Source organism: Canis lupus, chromosome 6 (assembly GCF_011100685.1).
Source record: "Canis lupus familiaris isolate Mischka breed German Shepherd chromosome 6, alternate assembly UU_Cfam_GSD_1.0, whole genome shotgun sequence".
Taxonomy (NCBI): domain Eukaryota; kingdom Metazoa; phylum Chordata; class Mammalia; order Carnivora; family Canidae; genus Canis; species Canis lupus.
This window is the reverse complement of record NC_049227.1, coordinates 36841899-36866465: the sequence shown is the minus strand read 5'-3', so window position 1 is coordinate 36866465 and position 24567 is coordinate 36841899. Positions and strand designations below refer to the sequence as shown.

The 24567-nt window shown below is 42.2% G+C and overlaps 1 protein-coding gene across 5 annotated transcripts in view; it reads left to right on the top strand.

Annotated features, from left to right (window-relative positions):
• Positions 1 to 24567, top strand: part of UBN1 (ubinuclein 1) — a 39282-nt gene that overhangs the window by 7444 nt on the left and 7271 nt on the right. For 4 of the 5 annotated variants that reach the window (XM_038540480.1, XM_038540478.1, XM_038540477.1 and 1 more), the window contains exons 3-14: positions 1249 to 1335; positions 1894 to 1989; positions 2352 to 2486; positions 3193 to 3296; positions 3999 to 4437; positions 10958 to 11028; positions 12300 to 12429; positions 12622 to 12740; positions 12968 to 13096; positions 13282 to 13428; positions 23213 to 23263; positions 23355 to 23397. In XM_038540480.1, coding sequence (XP_038396408.1) covers positions 1249 to 1335; positions 1894 to 1989; positions 2352 to 2486; positions 3193 to 3296; positions 3999 to 4437; positions 10958 to 11028; positions 12300 to 12429; positions 12622 to 12740; positions 12968 to 13096; positions 13282 to 13428; positions 23213 to 23263; positions 23355 to 23397 — 1551 coding nt within the window. The remainder of the gene's footprint in view (positions 1 to 1248; positions 1336 to 1893; positions 1990 to 2351; positions 2487 to 3192; positions 3297 to 3998; positions 4438 to 10957; positions 11029 to 12299; positions 12430 to 12621; positions 12741 to 12967; positions 13097 to 13281; positions 13429 to 23212; positions 23264 to 23354; positions 23398 to 24567) is intronic. The other variant, XM_038540481.1, reaches the window with a different exon arrangement.

Below are 24567 nucleotides of genomic sequence, written 5' to 3'. Positions count from 1 at the left end.
GTATCCAGTACTGCTTTAGATTGGTGGAATTTCTTAGAATGATTTTAATCACTTGAGTTATATGTGATCATTATAGAAAACTTAGAAGGTACAGATGAATGCATGTTTTAAAGACCACTCACTTGTGACCCTTATATATACGTTCCACAATATCTCATTTAACTTGTCTTCCATGAATGGATGGGATTCCAGTGGGCAGGGAGAGGAGGGTGGGGTCATAGAGTTTTGTCTTAAGACAGGCATCCGATCTTTAATGATTTTGGTCTATTCTGAAGTCTTAAATGTATTCGGATGGGAGTCTTTTATTAAAATTAAGTTTCCTTGTCAAAAAAGCTTAAAGTCCAACTCTGGAAAATGTACTTGTTGAGAAAAACGCAACAGTAAGTTTACAGAATAGAAATAAACTTTGGAAAACCACATGAAAATATTTGGAGCGAGTATTGACATTGGGAGGAAAGACGAAATTACTGATCCATCAAAATAAGCTTCCAAGGAAAGGGAATGCTGTGAACCTGGTTTTGATTTCTTTGGTGGCAGTGAAGGAAGTGCAGGTTCATATCACTCTTCTAACCAATACGACAGAATAGCTCTCAAGGACTTGGACTACTTTCAGCAGGTTCTTAACCTTCCTTGAACCATTGACTGCTTTATTTTTTATTTTTATTTTTCTTTCATTGACTGCTTTAGAAGTCTGGTGAAGCCTGTGGGCCTTCCTAGAATAATGTTTTTAAATACATAAAATAATTTTTAGGGTTATGAAGGAAATTATATTGAAACACAGTTCTATACAGGTTGAGCATCCCTGACTGACACCTGGGTGGCTCAGCAGTTGAGCGCCTGCCTTCGGCCCAGGGCGTGATCCTGGGGTCCCGGGATCGAGTCCCACGTCGGGCTCCCTGCGTGGAGCCTGCTTCTCCCTCTGCCTGTGTCTCTGCCTCTCTCTCTCTGTGTCTCTCCCTGACTAAAAGCCCTTCGCCATATTTGGAGTGGTCTAAGACCTAGTGCTATGGTGGGTAATTGTAGACATTTAATTAAGTTTTGTTGAATTACATGAATGGAAACTTTTTTTCTTAAGCAACTGAAGTAAATACTGTTGGGATGGTAGTGTGTATTTTACCTTGTCTTTTTTGAAAGAGTTGTTTTTATTATGCAGTTTATGGGTGTTGAGTAGTCATTGCAGGTATTATGAATGGAATTGTGGGAATTTTTTTGTGACTCCTATTTTTGTGGAATGGTCTCTTTATACAGAAGAAAGATCTCTCAGATCCTTTCAATGATGAAGAAAAAGAAAGGCATAAAGTGGAGGCCCTTGCCCGGAAATTTGAAGAAAAATATGTAAGATTCCTCTCTTGGGCAACAAAACAGCCTCGTTGAGTGGGAGAGGTTCAGACATTTTTATGTTCCTTTAGTGGATTATCATCTAAACAAGTACAGAGGTTGGCAAGAACAAAATGCAATTATTAGATAAATGCATTATGGTATAGAAAATACATGTGGCAGGCTCTAGCGTGTGAAGCTAAATGGATGAATGAGCAAGAAGTGCCTTTTACTCCTAGAATTTATGCTTAAAATAAATGTTTTGAAACAAAGCATACAAAGCCATTTCATTCCTTCTTCTAGAAGTCTTAGGCCATTTTATGCAGATACAAATCTGTTCTATTTAAAAGATCTTCAGGGAATGGGGTTTAGGGTGGGTGTATGGTTGTGTGTGAGAGAGTGTCCCACTGATTTACAACCTTTAGTCACTAGTTGGAGTTCAAGGCAACAATTAATTCCGTGTGGCAAAACATGTTGACCTTAGACTTAAACATTTATTAAGAGGGTAGGCCTCATGCTGTATGTTCTTACCACAGTTACACATGGAAAAAACGCATAACCTATTTTAAATTTTAGGGTGGAAAGAAACGTAGAAAAGATCGGATACAGGACCTAATTGACATGGGGTACGGTTACGATGAATCTGACTCTTTCATCGATAATTCTGAGGCGGTAAGTCCTTACTGAAAATGCTACTGAAACTACCCCACCCTAGCTCCTACTAATAATGTTGGCCTGGAGGTGGAGTCGAGTCAGCGTGGGCATGCCCTCAGTGTGAAGAGAAAGCTGTCCTGGTGAGAGAGAGGGGAAGTGACATTCTTGATCAGGCCATGGTTCCCTCACCGAAAATGATGACCAAATCTGTCCATATAGATTTGAGCTAGGACATTCGTGGTTGACCAGAAGCAGGTCTTAGTATGCTGTCTGAGAAGTGACAGAAGAACACAGTCACATCTGCTCTTTCAAGACCCACTCTGCACCTTTGGACTGTTGTACCAGAACTTGGAGCTGACTGTTTGTTTTTTCCCCTTCAGTATGACGAGCTTGTTCCTGCTTCTTTGACTACAAAGTATGGAGGATTTTACATTAATTCGGGAACCCTGCAATTTAGACAAGCATCAGAATCTGAGGATGACTTCATTAAAGAAAAGAAGAAAAAATCTCCAAAGGTTAGAATAATACTTGTTTTTGGATTTCAGAAGTGCTTTCTTATATGACTTTATAAGATCATTAGGTGACTTGCCAGAATGTCTCCTGGTTTAGGATGGCTCAGGAGCTTGGTGGAAAGGCATGACCCGTGTTGAGACTGACAGGTCACTTCTCATGCCTGTACTGTGGGGAGATGCTGTGAACCTGGAGGAGTCCACGCCTGTGTCCCAGCAGGCGCAGCAGGGATTTGTTTCTCGAGGTGGTCTCAGGGTGGGGACTGGGGCAGTGAAGGTTGTGGAGTGAGGGGAGTTTGCACCAACCTTGCTGTGTCTCTTCTGTGGACATGTAGAGGACTTCAGTTCCCAGGGCTGTCACCCCAACAAAAACAAGTTAGCCTTAAGTTTATTTTGAAATCAGCCTACCACTGCCTGTGTGTTTAAAACAAGAGGTAGGGCCCACGTACAGCTTACTTGAACGAGAAAAGTTTCAGGCTACAGAATGGCCTCTTGCCTCAGGCCTGGGTGCTTCCAGGAGACACTGTCAGTGGGAACACTGTGTTGACCTGCTGCAGGTCTGTGGTCCGGGACCAATCTGGAAGCTGTTGCTCTTGAAGGAAGTAAGACAGCTCTCAGGATGTACCATGGGCGGAGCAAGGCCAGTGCTGTGTAGTGCACTTGCTCCCTGAGTTAGGGAGCCGTGTAATTGTGCCTTGTCTTTAATTCTCAGAAGCGGAAGTTGAAGGAAGGTGGTGAGAAGATAAAGAAGAAGAAAAAAGATGACACTTATGACAAGGAGAAGAAATCGAAAAAGTCCAAGTTTTCCAAAGCCGGGTGAGAGGCAGCAGCTGCTTTGCTAGGATAAATCTGAACTGTTAGGGCAGGACACCTGGGAGCTGACGCGCCCTCCTCCTCACAGCTTCAGAAGAGGCAGCAGGGCCTGGCCTTCCGTTCCCCCTCACGCCTCGCACGGTGCCCTTGTGGGCAGTCAGTGCTCTCACATCTCTGTGTGTCAGACATTGGAGTTCTCTCTGTCCCTCTGTCAGCTTTGGCAGCTATTTCTGTCACTGTGTGACTGCTGATGTTCCTTGTTCTCTTGGGCACCCCTCCTCTGCCCCACTTCTCCTTCCGTCTCTGCCATGTCCCTTTGTCTTCTGTGGTCCTGCTTTCTTCGTCTCACCCCAGCTGCCCTTCAAGTTGCTGCTGCTCTCTGCTGCTCCTGCTTTTTCCCTTTAAATATTTCTCTTGCCCCCCTCCCCTTTTTCGCAACCTTTTATTTCAGCCTGGCAGTGGTTTTTAAAAACACATCGGATATTTAGCGTTCTGTGACACTGTTTTGCTAACCTGTATTAAATCTCAAGCTTTGGTCCCGGCAAGAAGGAGCTCCATATGCCAAGAGGAGGGAGGAGGAGTAACAGGGTGGCCTTGTGACTAGGTTCCTGGAGACAGTTGCGCTGGGAGCAGGGGCAGTCTCTCGTGAATTTCCCTTTTGAGGTGTACTGCAGCCCTCCTAACCAGTTTCCTCCTTGCTTGCAGCTTCACAGCCCTCAATGCCAGTAAGGAGAAGAAGAAAAAGAAATATTCTGGGGCTTTGAGTGTTAAAGAGATGCTAAAGAAATTTCAGAAGGAGAAAGAGGCTCAGAGAAAGAGGGACGAAGACCATAAACCTGTAGCCGTCTCGTCGGTGGAAACTCAGGGCCTGCGAGAATTGGAGGGCACCTCTGACCCCTTGCTCTCGCTCTTTGGCTCCACTTCTGACAACGACTTGCTCCAGGCGGCCACTGCCATGGACTCGCTGACTGATTTGGACTTGGAGCAGCTGCTCAGTGAGTCTCCAGAAGGAAGCCCTTTCCGTGATATGGATGATGAGAGCGATTCCCTTGGGGTGGGACTGGACCAGGAATTCAGGCAGCCCTCTTCCCTCCCTGAAGGCCTGCCTGCACCCCTGGAGAAGCGCGTTAAGGAGCTGGCTCAGGTATGGTGACACAGAGTGGCCGGGCTTTCCTGGAAGCGGTTTGGGCAGATTGACGCTGGTTCTGCACCACATGAAGCTCGCTGCCCAGAGCAACCCTTAGTGAATTGGCAGTTTCAGTGTTAGCTTTTCCAAGCTCTTTTCTCCTCCCAAGTGAGGAAACTGTACGCTCTGCGCATCAGGCATCACTTTTAGACCTTTTGTGGTTCTTTCATTCCTGGAAAAATCTTCTAGGGAGAGTTTCTCTCTTTCCATTTCCTGCCTATCGGTTCCTTCCCCACAAATATTTTTCCTTTGGTGCAATAGACTGATTTTTTTTTTTTAATTTTTATTTATTTATGATAGTCACACAGAGAGAGGGAGAGAGAGGCAGAGACACAGGCAGAGGGAGAAGCAGGCTCCATGCACCGGGAGCCCGACGTGGGATTCGATCCCGGGTCTCCAGGATCGTGCCCTGGGCCAAAGGCAGGCGCTAAACCGCTGCGCCACCCAGGGATCCCGCAATAGACTGATATTAATGTTGGTGGCAGGCAGCTGAGGCACAGATCCGTCATTTTAGCAATCTTTTGAAGGTTTGGAAAACTCACACAAGCTTGCAGATGAATATTACACGTAGAGTGTGTGTGCTTAATTGCCACTGCATTTCAGTTGCTGCTTGGACTTGCCAATCATCAGTGTTAGGTAGTAAGTACAGGAATGCCTAAGGTGTGATAAATGAAAAGGAGTGAACCTTAATATTGCCCGTGAACCATTAAAAAAACAGCAATAGTCTTTGAGTGATAGCAGCCGTTGGTGTTTGGGAATTGATTTCTAGAGGGCCAAGAACTGTCAATTCAGTAATGTATTGCTGACCATAAACCAAGCATGGGTCGTTAGTTATGATGACTTTTAGTTAAAAAAACGCTTTACCTTGGGCATCATGACTTATGGTGCAACTCTGGTGGCATTTATACTGTGTAGCTTAAGTATTAAGCCAGTGATTCTCCTAGGATTTCAGAATCACTGTTAGGTGTGTAATATCTCTTGTGTTTTAGGGCAGGATGAAATGTTAACCACTGCTACAAATGATTTTCTTGTTTCCAAAAAATATTTAAGCACAACTTACAAAGTAAAGCAAATGTCTTACTTGGATTTTTAGTTCTTCCTCGTTAGCCCATGTGCAGTATTCTCTTTGAATGTGATGATTTAAATGAATTGTGCCATGTCAGGGGTTCAGAGTATACCTTAATAGGACATTAAGGTGGAAGTAGTTGAATCTGAACTTGGCATGTTTGAGCGTACTGTTCTGTGTTTGCTCTTAGAATTTATGTTTTAAAAAATTACTCCTTGTTCTTCTCAATCTTCCAGTTTGTAATCAAATGTTTTTTAGCACCTGAAAGTCTTGTTAAGTAAGTTGAGTTAGATATATGTGGCAGTAGCCAGTCGTTTCTTTAGAGAAATGTCAAAACCATTCTTGGATGTGTCCCTTACCCCCACCATAGGCAGTGTTTTAGTCTGATAACTTAGACTCATTATTTCAATTTCTTGGGAAATATGGACAAATTCAGTGGAAACAAAGTGGCTTAACATGAAACAGCATTGGGTTGTGATTCAAGAAAGCCTTGCTTTCTGGAGTCCATTTGGATGGACTCTGAGCAAGCTGTGCTTCCTCGGTGTTTGCCAAGTTATCTCTTGGGACAATGGAGACAGGGTTCTGGATCCCATAGATAAGGTAGCTTGGGTTTTGGTGGGAAGTGGTAGCCAGGACAAATTGACATACTGAAAATACAGTGTTCATATGTGAAATCAATACTTTAGTCATCACCTGGACTTTCTACTACAAAAGTGTTAAGAAACTCTGGGAAATGGTGTAGAAAGTGGGGATTACCCATCATTCTGCCAATCTGAAAACTATTTTCAATTTGCTTATTCTTTTTTAGCTTCTGTGTATGTTTTTATGGAGTTGTAATTATAGTTGTCAATAATTGTTTCCTGCTTTCTTCATTTAATAAATATTATTATAAACCCCTCATCACTTTTGATGGTTGCATGGAAAAGAAGGCTTATTTTTGGAAAGTTACTTAATGCCATTCCAAAGGATCCCCAGGTGCTCCATTCCCACCAGGGCCTGTGCTTGGGCACTTGGAGCCTCCCCACATGTGTGCACAAGTGCTCTAAACCCAGACCTCACTGAGAATCTCCTGGGAAAGCTATTCTTCCCAGGAGAAAAATGCACACATGCACAAAACTTGCATACAATTCCAGAAGCCACTCATGGATATTTAGATCCTTAATAAGGAATCCTGTCCTCAATCTTGAACTGGACGTTGGTTTTTAAAATTTAAATTAAATTTGATGTACATAACTGTAACATTAGTAGTGTTATATGTTATATTTCATTCCTCTAACTATCCTTTTTTCCTCTTTATTTTTATAAGATTGTTTACATTTAAAAGTTTGGCCCTAGATGATACATGGATCAGTTTCTACTATTATCTGAAAAAGTGCCCAAAACTTAAGGCTTCAAAGAGCAGTTCATTTCTCCTGACTCTGGGTAGCTGGGCAGTTCCTCTTCTGGTCCTGCCTAGCTCACTCTTGGGGCTATGTTCAGCTGGCAAGTTGGCTGGGTGCTGGACCACAGGGATGGCTGAGATGGCCAGGACATCTGGCCTCTCCCTCCTCTGATCTTTCATCCTGGGTTTCTTCAGGGTATGGCAGTTTCAGGGCAACATTTCAAGAGACTGAAGGTAGAAGCTGCAAGGCCCATAAGATCTAGCCGTAGAAGTTGTGCATTGACATCGCTTCTCCCACTCTATTGGTAAAGCAAATCACAGGAGCAAACCAGGTTTGAGGGTTGGGAAATTAGAGGCCACCTCCCTGTGGCACAATGCATGTACTGGGAGGGAAGGGATCTGAGGTCCTGTTTGCTGTCTATTGCAGTCCCGTAAACAGATTCTAATCTGGTATGTATCTGTCCCTTTGAGAACAATCTTTGCTGTGGGAAGCAAAAGCAGATTTACCTTCTAACTAGATGTGATGCTTAAAACTTTGAAAAAATCTATTTGAAAACTTACGTATGTTAGAGAGGTACACCAAGAAGGCTGCCCTGGTAGATGTCTAAACAAAGGTCACTGTTTTTTTCTTATGTTAGTTCGTGTTTCATTTCCTGTTCCCTTGTACTGCACATTTTTATGGGCTCCAAGGTATCCAGTGATTTGATTTGATAGCCTTACCCTGCCTTCACTTAATATGCCTTAAATTGTGCCTTTTTCTTGGTTGTTGAAAAGTTCAGATGTGTTGCCACCTTCAGGTTACTTCTCTTGATGTAGTTTAGCAACTGTTCAGCCTGGTCCATACAGATGACCCAGGTCTGTTGACTAAAGCATAAAATGGGAATGATACTGAGAAAAGAGACAGAGACCCATGTAACCCGGTCTTCTACTCTACCTGTTCACAGCTTACCTTCCTATAGACTTAGAATTCCTGCATCACAAATCCAGGGAGACCTGGATCCAAGGACAGAAATGTAGAAAAAAAACCAAACCTAACCTGTTTGATCTTTTCAAAAAAGAGAATTATACCAGCAAAAACAGGCACAGTATATAAGGTTCTGATCTAGGTGCTGAGAGGCTGCAAGTGGCTTTTATTATAATTGAAACACCCCATTAAAGGACTATTGGAACTATTATATATCAGCATGATTGAGCTGTTTGGTTTAACTTTATTTCCTAATTAATCTAGGATCAATTTATACAACTCCTTAGGCAAGGTTGTCTCTTCTTAGGGTTGAGGAACCTCACTTATTTCTGGAAGACTATCATATAAATCCAATTGTTCTTTTAATTAAGTTTATTTAAAAATACAGCACTTGAGGGGCGCCTGGGTGGCTTAGTCAGTTAAGTGTCCGATTCTTGGTTTTGGCTCAGGTCATGATCTTAAGGTTGTGACATTGAGCCCCCATAATTGGGCTCCACACTCACCTGGGAGTCTGCTTCTCTTCCTCTCCCTCTACCCCTCTCCCTGCTTGTGAGCTTTCTGTCTCTTTCTCTCTGTGTGTCTTTCTCAAATAAAATATTAAAAAAATAAAAATATAGCACTTGACTAATTATCTTCAGGATAAAACCAGACCCTCAGGGATATGGCCTACACAATTCAAAAGGATCAATCAGAAAAAATCTTCTTAAAAAGTATGTTGCTAGAAAGCCTCTGACACATTGGAAAACCAGCTGACATCTAAAAATAAAATTTGAAAGAAACCCTAAGCTTGTTGATAGGCCTGACAAATAGTGGGCATTTGAAATACATATCAAAGTAATTAGATTGAATTAATGTGGAAGTACTTCTGGATCTTATAAGTAGCAGTGTGTAAGCTTAAGCAAAAGAATGACTCAGTTTTATTTTCTCTCAAGCTAAAATCATTTGAAGTGCCGAATTCTGAATCCTGAAAATGTAAGAAATTGGCAGATGAATGGATTCAAAGCCCCTTATTCATTTCCACCCATCCATCCATTTCATCCCCTTTCATCCTGGACTTTTGCACTTCCCTCTCTCCCTACTTCCAGGGGTCAGCAGAAGCTTGAGTTTTGCATATCCTCTGCAAGTTCTGTTCCAACTTTCTTCCTCTGGTTGCATTCTTTCAGTAATACCTGTTTGTTCCTTCATTAATTCACTCAGGTGACATTTACTAACTATTACATGACAGGCAGCTGTGGGAAATAAATTGACAAATAAGATTTGTTTCTTGTTCTCCATGGGCTTGTGCTATAAATGGACAAGTAGACATGTAAACACCTGGCTGTAGGACAGAGTAGAATGAGGTAAGCTCTGTGATGTTTGGGTGGCCAAGCAAATTGTCAGGTGGACAGCCAGCTTTGAAGAGAGAAGCTTCTTGGGGTACATAGGAATCAGACTGGAGGGAACAGATTTGGCCAGGCTCAGTAGAGAGATGGCCTTTATAGGAAGCCAGAACACAGAGCTGAGGATGGACAAAGAGTTGTTGGAGGGCTGGTACCTGCTGGAGCATGGTGGACCAGAGCTGGAGTGGCTTGCTGGGGCCAGATCCTGCAGAATCATAAATGCCACATAAAGGAGTTTCAGTTTGATTCTGGGCTTGGAGAGAGCTGCCTAAAGGCTTAAAGAAGGAAGTGGAAGGATTTCAGGAGAATAGAGTGTAGTTATTAGAAGTGGGAAATACAGAAAGAGGAGCAGAAGCTAGTGGGTTTGGTTTTGGGTAAGTTGAGTATCCATACCAGAGAATCATCCATTCACAGAAGTAACTGGAAAGTCTAATCCAGAGCTTAGAAAAAAGGGTATAGGGCAAGACGTTTAGATTTTAGAGATCTATGTGCATTATGTGTTATTTTGAAGCTGTGAAGGAAAAGGTATTGGGTGAAGATAGTTTTAGATAGAACTTTGAGCTCTATCTCTGGTAAGGAGTTAATGGAGAAGACAGGGAGGGAGCTGAGGTAGGAAGAGGACCCAGAGGGTACGATGAAGGAAGGCAAATAGGGTGATGGGAAGGTTGGAAGGTGGTTCTCAGTCTCTGCAGTCTCAGAGAAGTTGATCATTTGTTTTAGACAATCACTGTATTGCTTTTGTTTGAGGTCATTATTCTATATCAAGCCTGATTTTAGATATTTTATTTTGCCTCAAGCCTTTGGACCAGCAACTCTTGGGTTTAGATCAGCGGTTCTCAATCCCCTCTGTACATTAGAGTTACCAGGGTTCCTTTTAAAGAAACAGATTCCTGGGCCTCATTCCCAGAGATTCGGATACGATTGCTCTAGAGTGGGGAAAGCTGCCAGGTAATTCCAACATGAAGCCAAATATGAGAACCCATGGTTCAGACTTTTGCCATGATTGCTTTCCTGACTTACGTACTCCGTCTCCTGGCTGCCTGCCCTGGCTGCCATCCAGCGTGCTGCTGCGTTCTCATGGGAAGCAGAAGGCGATATAGTAGCCTGTTGTGCTACTTGTGTCAGTAGTAGAAAGGTGTGTTAGTAGTTCAGATGGTCTGGGTAACAGAGTTTGTGATACACTGTAAGTAGATTCTGGATTTCCCAAGAGTTACAATGTCCTTAAATGCTTAAAGCAGCACTTTATTATTTTTTAGGGGTTAGAGGGATAAGGGCCTTTGAATTTTGTAATTTTGTTGAAGTTCTTAATTGTTTCTGTACTGTGGACGTATGGAAATTCTGACTTACAGTTAACAGGAGTTAACTAGCTGGTTGAATCAAATACATCCTGATTGCCTTGACTCTGTATGATTGTCTTTCCTGTGACTGTTGTCTCCAGTCCCGGGAGGAATGGACAGTCCATAGATGCTTTAGCAGCATTTGAGAAAGCTGGATATACCAGTTGGGGAGCGCATAGTGATCATAGGTGAACTTAATCTGGGATTAGGGCTGAATAGGGAAAGGCACAGCGAGGATTTTATCAGGTTGACAGGTGTTCTGTAGGGACTGACTGGTCTGGTGCCTGTGGGTGAGTGTGCAGTCCTGTGGGGAGAGCGCACTAACGGATGTTACTGTCTGCTGTGAACCAGGCCGCCAGAGCTGCTGAAGGAGAGAGCAAACAGAAGTTCTTCACCCAGGATGTTAATGGCACCCTCTTAGAGTGAGTATCTTTGGTTTCTCTGGATCTGCTGTTACCGTGCCTGGCTGGAGCAGGCTAGGGGAAATGAGCGCTGCTTGAACTACTTAACAATGGCCACCTATGAGAGGAAGAAATGGTTTTTATTGTTTATGCTTTTTTTTTTAAAGGGGGGTTGGGTACAACAAATACTTGTCTCCAGGAAATGACAGACCTTACTAACTTTAGGAAACGGGTGTTATTAGAACGCTGCATATAATAATCATGGCCATTTGGAAGAGGATTTCTTGGCAAGTAGGAGATTAGAGAGAGAAAAAGTATTGCTTGCCTGTCTTTGAGAATCCAGAAAAATAAGAGCTAACTTGGTAGAGCCACAGGAGCCTACTCTCCTGGGATCATTCTCCTCTCGCTCTCACTTCTGCTCCCAAGGCTAGGGTGTATAAATATCCTGTGGCACATCTCCCAGATACCTGAACCTCTGAGATGTTACTCTGTATGTATGAGATTAAAAAGCAAAAAAACTGCACATATAAATCCAAACCAGGTTCTTGATATCTGTCCTTCGAGCTTTTCACCAGCTTCTTTCTCTCTTGCATTGTTTAGCAGAGGAAGCTTGTTGCTCAACAACTGAGGATTTTGCACATGTAAGAACAGTTGTCAAGGCTTGAGGATATTCTAGCAAATGACCAGGATGGGGGATTGGCCTCCTGGGTCAGGAAGCCTGGACTATAGAGAGCACCTGAGGGTCAGCACACAGGAGAGATTTGTGCCAACAGTAGCCTACTGGAGCTTGCCAAATAGATCAAGGGATTGAAGACAAATATTTTTCTGCTCATCTAGATGGGGACCCTGGAGGGGTGAGGATTTCCCTCACCTCCTTATTAGGGATAGAACTGGGGAAAAAAGGAAACACTGTTGGAAGTATTTCCTGTCTACACAAAGAAACTCAATCACTTTCCATTTTGAAAGCTCTTACGTTCTTTTTATTGGTGAAATTTAGTACTTCAGAGCTTGTTCTCCTAGGTTCTGTTTTCCTGACTACCTTTGAGTTGGTCTTGTCTTTGACCTGAGGGCCTTGACTCTCTGTACCTAGCCAAGTTTATCAGGTGTGGGAGTTCTGATTTGGTGACTGCTGGGGATCTGTTGCACTGGTCACTTAGTTACATTGCGTGACCGACAGCATAAGGTTTGATCTGTTGTTGGCTCTTAGTTTTCCTCTCTGCGGTAGGGTGACCTCATGATGAGAGAAGCTCCAGTGAGCTGCGGGCTCTTGATGACTCTCTTCTCTTTTTCAGCATAGAGGTGCAAACTCGAGAGCTGAGTAGCCAAATCCGTTCTGGGGTCTATGCCTATCTTGCTTCATTCCTGCCCTGCAGCAAGGACACCCTGGTCAAACGTGCTCGGAAACTTCACCTCTACGAACAGGTGGGTGACTGTGGAGTGCAGTCCCTTGGCTTTAGGAGAGGGTGACTGAGTCTTCACAGATGCACATCTGCTGTTGTCCTGCCTTCGTGTGATTACTAGTAGTGTATCCTCAGTTAAGAAGTGATGCATGAAAAAAAAAAAAAAAAGAAGTGATGCATGAACCAATCTTATGATACGTCCTACTCTCTGCAGGGGGGGCGTCTGAAGGAGCCTCTCCAGAAGCTTAAGGAAGCCATTGGAAGGGCAATGCCAGAGCAGATGGCCAAGTACCAGGATGAATGTCAGGCACACACACAAGCCAAGGTCGCTAAGTAAGTGTGTTCCATCACTCTCACATGACATCCTTCTGCCTCTTCTCTTTATTCTTTCTTTTTTTTTTTCCCCCATTATTACATTTGTAAATGAGACTTTTTGCTCTTCTGCAGCATTTTCACCTTCTCTTAGAAGCCTGGGGCAGGGGGGAGGCAGTGGATGTGGGAGGAAGTAGTTCTTCTGTGGTAGTGACCTTAGGGTCCCATTGGTCCTATTCACACTATAGGATGCTGGAAGAGGAGAAGGACAAGGAGCAGAGGGAACGGATGTGCTCTGATGAGGAAGAAGATGAGGAAAAGGGGGGCAGGAGGATAATGGGACCCCGGAAGAAGTTCCAGTGGAATGATGAAATCAGGTGTGCCCAAACTGGGACCTTGCCTCATTGGAGGGTTTGTGGGGCCAGTGTCTGAGCATGTTCCTGTGTTTCTAATGAAGGTTAGAATCATTTACTTTAATCAGGGCTGCTGAAAGCACATGATTGAAACCTTAAAAGAAGCATTTGGCATAGTTTGAAGTTTCTGACTTCTGTCTACCCCTCAGGGAGCTGCTTTGCCACGTGGTGAAGATAAAACTGGAGAGCTACGATCTGGAGAGGAACAATAAGACCCAGTCTTGGGAGGACTATGTGAAGGCCTTTCTGGATGCTGAGGTCAAACCTCTGTGGCCCAAAGGCTGGATGCAGGCCAGGTGAGGGCCGTGAGCAGCCAGTATGGTCAGTGTGGTGATGAGGTGGAGCGTTCTTGCAGTACAGAAATATTTGAATGCTTCTGTTCTGCCAGGCCAACAGGGTCCCTTAACTCAGGAGTCACCGTCTAGCTGAGTCAACTCCAGCCTTACTGGAGTGGTTAGGGGTGTACTGGTTGCTGTGAATGGCTCTTATTCTTCCCTTGACGAAGGAAGTTATCTGTGGGGTTTTGTCTTTGTCATGCTTTGTCCCACTTCAGCTCTGAATTGGGGTATGCACATCTCACCTCAGTCTGCCCTTACCTGTTTTGAGATAATGGCTCCCCATTGAAGTTGAGAGGTAGATTCATCTTGGAAATATCTTCCTGTTCTGAACAGAAGTCTTACTTGGCGAGGATCAGGCTGACTGCTTATTGGAGTTAAGGGCTGAACTTCTGTGATGTGTAGCTTTCCGTGTGAAGGAACTATGACTGCCGTCCACAGATAGGAAAGCTGGCTGGAGCTTGTGCTCTCCCCTTTCCCCCACTGTGGGAAAATACACTTTACATGAAACTTTACCATCTGAATCATTCTTAGGTGCACCATCCAGTGGTTTTATTTATTTTTAATTTTTAAAATTTTACCATCATTTTTTTTAAAGATTTTATTTATTTATTCATGAGAGAGAGAGAGAGAGAGAGACAGAGACACAGGCAGAGGGAGAAGCAGGTTCCATGCAGGGAGCCTGACGTGGGACTTGATCCTGGGTCTCCAGGATCAGGCCCTTGGCTAAAGGTGGCGCTAAACCTCTGAGCCACCCGGGCTGCCCTGTCCAGTGGTTTTATTTATTTACTTATTTTTAATTTTATTATTTATTCATGAGAATACACAGGAGACAGAGAGAGAGAGGCAGAGGCACAGGCAGAGGGAAAAGCAGGCTCCATGCAGGGAGCCCAACGTGGGACTCGATCCGGGGTCTCCAGGGTCACGCCCTGGGATGAAGGCAGGTGCTAAACCGCTGAGCCACCCGGGCTGCCCTGTCCAGTGGTTTTAAATACATTTACAGGGATACCTGGGTGACTCAGTGGTTGAGGGTCTGCCTTTGGCTCAGGGCGTGATCCTGGGGTTCCAGGATCGAGTCCCGCATTGGGCTCCCCTTGGGGAGCCTGCTTCTCCCTCTGCCTATATCTCTGCTTCTCTATGTGTGTCTCTCATGAATACATAAATTAAAAAAAGAAAATCTTAAATACCTTTACATTGTTGTGCAACCATAACCATCCATCCCTTTAACTCCTTTCATCTTCTAAAACGGAAGTTTTTTACCTATTAAACAATAACTTCACATCCTCCCACCCTAGATTCTGTGATCATTGTTCTACTTTCTATGATTTTGACTCATCCGAGTACTTCATAGAAGTGGAATTGGGATCCTTGGGTGGCGCAGCAGTTTAGCGCCTGCCTTTGGCCCAGGGCGCAATCCTGGAGACCCGGGATCGAATCCCACGTCGGGCTCCCAGTGCATGGAGCCTGCTTCTCCCTCTGCCTGTGTCTCTGCCTCTCTCTCTCTCACTGTGTGCCTATCATAAATAAATAAAAATTAAAACAAAAAAAAAGTGGAATCATACAGAATTTATCTTTGTGGAACTGGCTCATTTCACTCAGTATAATATCCTCAAGGATTTGTCTTTATTACACATTACCGAATTGCCTTCCTTTTTAAGGCACAGAATAACATTCCATTGTATGTGTAAGCCACATTTTGGTTATCCATGCATCAATTGATGCTTAGGTTGCTTCCATCTCTTAGCTATTGTGAATAATACTGTTATGAAATTGGGTGTACAAATACCTCTTCAACACCCTGCTTTCAGTTCTTTTGTGTTTATGCCTAGAAATGGAATAGCTGGATCATGTGATAATTATATGTTTAATTTTTTGAGGAACCACCAGTGTTTTCTATTTTATTTTATTTTATTTTATTTTATTTTATTTATTTTATTTTATTATTTATTTATTTATTTATTATTTTATTTATGATAGGCACACAGTGAGAGAGAGAGAGAGGCAGAGACACAGGCAGAGGGAGAAGCAGGCTCCACGCACCGGGAGCCCGATGTGGGATTCGATCCCGGGTCTCCAGGATTGCGCCCTGGGCCAAAGGCAGGCGCTAAACCGCTGCGCCACCCAGGGATCCCCAGTGTTTTCCATAGTGGCTATATCATTTTGCATTTCCACCATCAGTGCACAAGGGCTTGTTTGCCTCCTCTCCAGTACTTGACATTTTCTGGGGTTTTGATGGTAGCTACTGTCGTAATGGACCTGAGGTGGTATCTCCCGATAGATTTGATTTGAATTTTCCTAGTGATTAGTGACATTGAACATCTTTTCATTTACTTATGGGCCATTTATATACCTTCTTAAAATGTCTATTCAAGTCTTTTGCCCATTTTTCAATTGGAAATATTTTGTTGTTGAGCTTTCGGAGTTCTTTCTGTATTCTGGATATTAATCCCTTGACAGATGTGATTTCCAAATATTTTCTCCCATCTTGTGAGTTACTTTTTTACTCTGTGGATGGTATCTTTGGTGTACAAAATTTTTAAATTTAGTGAAGTCCAATTTGTCTACATTTTGTTGCTTGTCCCTTTGGTGTCATATCTAAGATAGCAATTGTCAGCTCCAGTGTCATGAAGCTAAGTTAATTTTTGTATATGACATTACATAAAGGGTGCACCTTCATTTTTTTTTGCATGTGGATATCCAGTTTTCACAGCATCAGTTGAAAAGACTGTCCTTCCTTCATTGGTCTTCACACCTTTGTTGAAAATCATTTGACCACATATGTGAGGGTTTTACTTCTGGGCTGTCTGTCCTCTTCCATTGATCTGTGTATCTGTCTTTATGCCAATAACACGCTGGATAGTAATCCAGTAATCTAGCTTTGTAAATTTTGAAATCAGAAAGTGTGATTCTCCAGCTTTATTCTTTTTCAAGATTATTTTTGGCTTTTAGAATCTCTTGAAATTCCATATGAATTTTAATGGGTTTTTCTTTTTCTGCAAAAAAGTCATTAGGATTTTTGGGGGATTACATTGAATCTATAGATTGCTTTAGCTAATATTGAGATTACAACTCAGTAATATTAAGTTGTCCAGTCTGTGATAGGATGTGTTTCTTTTCTTTTCCTTATTTTTCTTTTCTTTTCTTTCCTTCATTTATTTGGGGCGCCTGGGTGGCTCAGTGGTTGAGCATCTGCCTTTGGCTCAGATTGTGATCCTAGGATCGAGTCTTGCATCAGGCTTCCCACAGGGAGCCTGCTTCTCCCTCTGCCTATGTTTCTGCTTCTCTCTGTCCTCATGAATAGATAAAGAAATCTTTTTTTTTTTTTTTTTTAAAGGATTGTATTTATTAGAGCACACTGGTGTGCACATGAGTAGAAGGAGAGGGAAGGAGAAGCAGGCTCCCTGCTGAGCAGGGAGTCCAATGCAGGGCTCTATCCCAGGACCCTGGAATCAGGACCTGAGCCGAGGCAGACACTTAACCGGTTGACTGACCTGAGCCGAGGCAAACACTTAACCGGTTGACCGACCGAGCCACCCAGGTGCCCCCGGGATGTGTTTCCATTTATTTATGTCTTTAATTTCTTTCAGCAGTGTTTTGTCGTTTTCATTGTATAAGTCTCTTACCTCCTTGGTGAAGTTAATTCCTAAGTTTTTCTGTTTGTTTTTTTCTTTTGATGCTGTTGTGAATAGAATTATTTTTGTAATTTCCTTTTCATGTACAGAAATACAACTGATTTTTGTGTGTGTTGATTTTGCATCTTGAGACTTTGCAAAATTCATTTATTCTAAAACTTTCTGGAATCTTCAGAGTTTTCTACATAAAAGATAATCTTTGCAAACGGAGCCCACCTTATTCCTTCTAAATTTCGATGCCTTTTGTTTCTTTTTCTGGCCTAACTGCTCTGGCTAGAACTCCCAGTACTGTGTTGAATAGAAGTTGTGAAAGTTGTCATTCTTACCTTTATCCTGATCTTAGAAGAAACACTTTCAGCTTTTTACCATTATGATGTTCACTGGGGGGTTTCATATTTGGCTTTTATTATGTAGAAGTAATCGTATTACAAGCTTGTTGAGTGTTTTTATCATGATAGGGTGTTGAATTTTGTCCTGTGCCTTTTCTGCATCAGTTGAAATGATCATGTGGGGTTTTTTACTTCATTCTGTTCACGTGGTATATTACACTGATCAGTTTTTGTATGTTGAATCACCCTTGCATTCCAGGCATAAATTTCACTTGGTCTGTGATGTATAATGTTTTTAATATGCTCCTGAATCCTGTTTGCTAGTATTTTGTTGGGAAGTTTTTCATCAGTGTTATTTACAGGATATTGCTCTGTAATTTTCTTGTGCTATCTTTGCCTGGCTTTGGTATCAGGGTAATGTCAACTTCATAGAATGAATTTGTAAGTATTCCCTCTTTAGTTTTTTTTTTTTTTAAGTTTGAGGATTGGTAGTAGTACTTTACATATTTGGTAGAATCCACCCTGAAGCCATCATTTCCAGGCCTTTTCTTTGTCAGAAGGTTTTTCATAACTGATTCAGTCCTCTTGCTAGTTACAAGTATAGTTAGATTTTGTAATTCTTAGGGATTTAGTCTTGGTAGGTTTTGTGTTTGTAGGAATTTGTCCATTTCAGCTATGTAATCCCATTTGTTGGTGTGCAATTGTTCATAGTACTCTCTTAGAATCCTTTTTTCTTTCTAGAATCAGTAGTAATGTCCCCACTTTCCTGATTTTGGTAATTTGAGTATCCTCTTGAACATTTCTTAGTCCATCTAGCTAAGGGTTTGCCAATTGTCTTGATGTTTTCGAAGAACCAACTTTTGCTCTTACTGATTTTTCTCTGTTTATTCTCTGCTTCATTACCTATGCTCTGATCTTCTGTATTTCCTTCCCTGTACTTGCTATCGGTTTAATTTGTTCTTTTTGTAGTTTCTTAAGTTGTAAAGTCAGGTTGTTGATTTGAGATTTTTCTTGTTTTTAAACGTAAATGTTTATAGCTATAGTACCCCCTTGGCATCCTTTGAGCTGTAAGTTTTGGTATATTTGTGTTTTCCTTTTCATTCATCTTTTAAGTATTTTCTTGTTTCCTTTGTGACTTTTTTTCTTTGATCCATTGATTGTTTAAAAGGGGTATTGTTGGGGCACTTGGGTGGCTCAGCAGGTTGAGCATCTGTCTTTGGCTCCATTGTGATCCCAGGGGTCCTGGGAGGAGTCTCACATTGGGCGCTCCCTGCAGGGAGCCTGCTTCTCCGTTGCCTACGTCTCTGCCTCTCTCTCTGTGTGTGTCTATCATGAATACATAAATGAATAAAAAATTTTAAAGTGTGTTGTTTAATTTCCACAATTTTGTGAATTTTTTCAGTTTTTCTTATGTTACTGATTTGTAACTACATTCTCTTGAGGTAAGGGAAGACAGTTTGCATGATATCTATCTTTTTAAATATTTTTTTAAAATATTTTATGTATTTGAGACAACAAAAGAGAGCACAGTGGTGGTGATGGGGGTCCAGAGAGAGAGGGACAAACAAAACTCCTTGCTGAGCAGGGAGCCCACTGACTCAGGGCTCCATCCCAGGACCCCCAGGGTCATGACCTGAGCCAAAGGCAGATGCTTAACAGACTGAGCCACCCAAGTGCCTCAGTCTAAATTTCTTGAGACTTACTTTGTGACCTAATATATGGTCTGTCCTGGGAAATGACCCATGTACACTTGAGAAGAATGATTTGTTGTTGGGTAGTGTACTGTATATGTTGTTGGATCTAGTTGGTTTACTATGTTAACTTTTCTGCTGTTTTATTTGTCTTCTATTTGGTGTTCTACTCATTATTGTGAATGGGTACTGAATTCTCCAACTCCTGTTGTAGAATTGCCTATTTCTCCCTTCATTTCTGTCAGTTTTTGCTTCCAGTATAGGAATGTTTATAATTATTGCGTCTTCTTGCTGTTTTGAAGTTTTTATTAATACATATGTTCTTTGTCTTATAATCTTTTTTTAAGATATATTTATTCATGAGAGATAGAAGGAGAGACATAGCAGGGTCCCTATGAGGAGCCCGATGTGGGACTCAATCTCAGACCCCAGGATCATGCCCTGAGCCAAAGGCAGATGCTCAACCACTGAGCCACCCAGTGCCCTGTCTTGTAATCTTTCTTGATTTAAAGTCTGTTTTGTTTGATACCAGCATAGCTTCCTCCCTGCTCTCTCTCTGATTATTGTGTGTGTGGAGTATCTTCTTCCATCCTTTTGCCTTCAACCTGTTTTTGTTTTTGGGTCTCAAGTCAGTTCCTTTAGACAGAATTGAGTTAGATCATGTGTGTTTATCCATTCTGTCAATCTTTGTTTTGATTGGAAAATTTAATCCATTCATATTTAAAGTAATTACTGATAAAGAAGGGATTGCTTCTGTAAATTCAATGACCTATAAAAACGCTGCTCCCGTACAGTTCTGTCCCCGCTTTGGTTGCTGATAGCACAAAATTACATTTTTATACATTGTGAGCCCCAGAACATAAGCTAATAATTTTTTTAAATGCCTTACTGTCTTAGATTATGTAGAAAACAAGATTTGGAGTTACAAACCAAAGTTACAGTAATATTAGCTTTTATGTTAATAATTGCTATTTTTTCTTTATATTAGTCTCTTAAATCATGTAGAAAGTAAAAAGTTCAGTTACAAACCACTGTTAGGAGATTACTAGCTTGTTTTTTTAAAGATTTATTTGAGAGAAAAAAAACGCGTGTCCATGCAAATAGGAAGGAAGGGCAGAGGGAGAGAGAGAATCTCAAGCAGACTCTGCTGAGTGTGGAGCCTTCTGGGAGGCTCCATCTCACAACTGTGGAATCATGACCTGAGCTGAAATCAAGTGTCAGACACTTAACTGAGACCCTGGAAACCTTAGAAAACTAGCTTTTATAATTGCCCTTATATTTACTTTTTCGAGATCCTTATTTCTTCACATGGCTTTAAAGTACTGTCTGATGTCATTTTATTTGCAAAGGGCGCCCTTGAGCATTTCCCGCAGAGCAGTCCAATGGTCACAATGTCCTTCAACATTTGTCTGTCTCAAAGTGTCTTCATAGATCCCCCACTTCTGAAGGACAGTTTTGCTGGATATAGGATTCTTGTTGGCCCTTTTCTTTCAGCACTTTGAGTATATTTGCCCACTATCTTCTGGCCTCCCAACATTTCTGATGAGAAATCTGCTGATAATTTTAAGTGATGATGTACTTCTCTCTTTGGGCTTTCAAGATTCTTTTTGTTTTAAAAGTTTGATTACAGTGTTTCTCTGTGGGGTTCATCTTGGAGTTCACTGAGCATCTTGGATGTTTATATTCATCTTTTTCATCAGATTTGAGGGGTCTTTAGCCAATATTTCTTCCACTGTTCTCTCTGCCCTTTCTGCCCTGTCTTCTCCTTCTGGGACTTCTACAGCATGTGGTGTGCATGTGGTCCAAGAGATGGTGCCCTGCATGTCCCTGAGGTCTGTTCTGTTCATAACTTTTTTTCAGTCTTTTTTTCTTTCTGTTCCTTTTTTTCTTTCTGTTCTGTAATGGAAATGGTAATTTCCATTATCTTCTCTTTGCACACATCTGTATTTGAGCATCTCCAGGAAATTTTTCATTTTTGTTATTATACTTTTATTAAGTTCCGGAATTTCTTCTTAGTTTCTGTTTAGGTTTTCTGTCTCTTTATTGTTATTTCCGTTTTGTTCACAACAATCTTTCTTGACTTTCTCCACATCTACTTGTAGTTCTTTGAGCATCTGTAAGACCATTGCTTTAACATCTTTGTCTAATATATTTGCCATTAGATCTTTTTTGGAGAGAGTTTCTGGGTATTTTTTTTCCCTTGAACAGCCTGTACTTTCCTATTTGTTTGTTTGCCTTATGTTTTGTTTTTTCTGTGCATGTGTGTGGAACACTAGATTTGAATTGAATGTGGTAACTCCAGAAATCAGATTCTCTCACTTCCCCCAGGTTTACTTTTTCTTGTTATTATTTTTATCTTTTTTTTTTTGAGATATAATTGACATACAACGTAGAATTAGTTTCAGGTGTAAAACATAATGGTTTTACATTTGATATTTGTGAAATGCCTACCACAGTAAATCTAGGGATCATCATTTACCTCACATAGTTACAATTTTTCTTTTCTTTGATGAGAACTTTTTATCTTCCGGGTGCCTAGGTGGCTCAGTTGGTTAAGTGTCAGACTCTTGATCTCAGCTCAGGTCTTGATCTCTGGATCATGAGTTCAAGCGCCACATTGGAGCCTACTTTATTTTTTATTTTATTTATTTTATTTTATTTTTGGAGCCTACTTTAAAAGAAAAAAAAAAAAAAGATGGATTCTCCCAGCAACTTTCAAATACACAATACAAAAAAAAAAAAAAAAAAAACCCAAAAACCCAAATATACAATACAGTATTGTTACCTATTATCCCCATTCTGTATATTTTTGTTTTTGTGAATGTTGTGGGTGGTCTCTCTGCCTGAGATCAGCCTGTGGTGTAAACTTAATGTCTTCCTGGGTCTTATCTGAGTCCTTGCTTGGGCACGGGTAGTCGCTCTCTCACTTTCCCCCATATATGCAGTTGTTTTGAATGTTCTGTTTTTAAATATCTGTCTCCTAAAAGTGAGAACGTGAACATTGAAGGAGGGAAAAGGACAACAGTTTTTCAAATCCACTGGAAGTCACCTCAGCCAAAGGGGCAGGGGCTTGCCATGGGGTGGGGAGAGACAGCAGTGGCTGCCCATCTCTGTCTGTACCTCTGTGATGAAAAGCAGCAATCAGAGCAGAGGTTCCCAGTACTTGGAGGACCTCCCAAGTTCCTGCAAGTTGTGGGCAAACTGTTCTGGGGACACGTGTGCAGCTGCCTGACGTGGGGCTGGGGACAGGAGGCTGCAACTGTGCTAGAATTGACAGCAGTTTACTCTTTAGGTCCTCCCCTGAAAGCTGTAAGCCTTCAACATACTCTAGAATTCCAAAATAGTTATTTTAAGATTTATTTTTTTTTTAGAGAAAGTGCAAATGTGTGAACAGGGAGAGGGGCAGAGGGAGAAGGAGAGAGAGAATCTCAGGCAGACTCCACGCTGAGTGTATATAGCCCAATGCGGAGGTTGGTCTCACAACTTTGAGATCAGGACCTAAGCTGAGATCAAGAGTTGGATGCTTAACTGACTGAGCCACACCCAGGTACGCCTAAAATAATTATTTTAGATTCTATTAGTGTAGTTGTTGTCCAGGTGGGTTGACAGTTCCTGGTGCTTCCTACTGTACCATCTTCCTAGAATCAAGTCATGGAGCCTTTCTTTGTATCCCTTCTTTAGGTGGACTTGCTCTTTTCTTTACAGATTGAACTTCTGAAAGTGTATGGGGAGGTGCATAAAGAAAATTTTGTTGTGTTTCCCTAGAAAAAGAGAAACTGTGGTCATTACACATTTGACTCTTAGAAGGAATGAGAATCAGCAACAAGGAAATCACTTCTGCCTTTAGGAGAGAAATCACTATGAGAAATTTTGGGACAGAACCATAGTTTTTTGGGGTCACTCTAGACTGTTTGCTTTTGAGTCGCCAGTGCAGCCACTTAAGACTCTCTCACTAGGAATTAAGCTCACCAGGCCACTGACATTTAAGGCATAATAGTCACTGAGTACCAAGGATGCTAGGAAAGCTCTAGAAGCAGAGTGCTTGCCTTCAGGGGGGGTCTATGCAGACTGCTTAGTGTTCTTTCTGTTTCAGGACTCTGTTTAAGGAGAGCAGACGAGGCCATGGGCATCTGACGTCAATCCTGTGAGTGTCCCAGTACTTTCTCAAGAACTGTTATTTTCACCTCCTTTGTGGATCTCCTCTAACCCTTTTCTGTGTTCATTCCTTTGAACAGGGCCAAGAAGAAAGTCATGGCCTCTTCCAAAATCAAGATGAAGGTGAGTCAGCCTGCTCAGGGTCATGAATTCTCCTCTCTCTTCAGCCATACATATGAAACCTCTCAGGTGACCAGAGCAGCTCCTTGAGCCGTGCTGGACTGAGTGACAGCTCTTCAGGATGGTACTCTTCAGGCTATACAAAGAGGCAGCCTGGCCCATTGCAGGGGCCTGCGGTTGGCAGGGCAGAGACCTGAGCTGGGCTACTTTAGTGCCTTCCAGCCTTAGTTCTAGGAGACCATTTCTGGGTTGTTGGTGGTGTTTGTGGGATTCAAATGAAGTCTTCCTGACTGCTCTCTGAGGAGTGAAGAGCCCCTGCAGATGTGAAAGTCTTCTAGCGTGAGGATACTCCTCACGGCAGAACAGTGCTAGCCAGGTGTAGGTTAGCCTGGAGCTGCACTGGAAAGGGCAGGTGGCTTTGTTGTATTTACCTGGCAGAGATGGAAGGTAATACAGTGGCTAGAGAACAGAGACTGAAAACCATGTTAGACCTTGCAGAAACTTTTCAGTGTAGTAAGAATTGCTGTTTTACCAAAATTTTTAATAGCTCATGAGGCTTTATAGTGCCCTTGATCATATATAAACAGTCCGTGAGAATAAGCTGTGTCAATTCTATATTCTTAAGTATCTGTGAAGCTCCTACAGTGTCTAAGACAAACTGCATTAAGCACTTGGGATGTGGGAGTGATGGGGTAGGTCCTGTTTCCGCTCCTATGACAGGACTTTTCCTTTGCACGAGCTGAGGAGATAGATGCTAAAGAAGACCAAGGAGGAAAAGAAAGCTAACTTAAGACAATTCTCATGCCATGCCTCGTTTTCTGATTCCAACTGGGAATACTCTGACACAGTGTGAGGCCATCTCTTTGCTTGAGCCTTTTACTTTTTCAGAAACAGAAAGTTTGGGCAGCCCCGGTGGCTCAGCGGTTTAGCGCCACCTTCAGTCCAGGATGTGATCCTGGAGACCCGGGATCTAGTCCCACATCAGGCTCCTTGCATGGAGCCTGCTTCTCCCTCTGTCTCTCTCTCTCTCTCTCATGAATAAATAAATAAAATATTAAAAAAAAAAAGAGAGAGAGAAGGTTTCTTTGCGGGTGGGTATGTACATAGCAAGAAAGTATGCTTGGTAAGCCAAGCCAGCCAACTAGGAACCAGAGAGGGTGAAGGAGTTTAGCA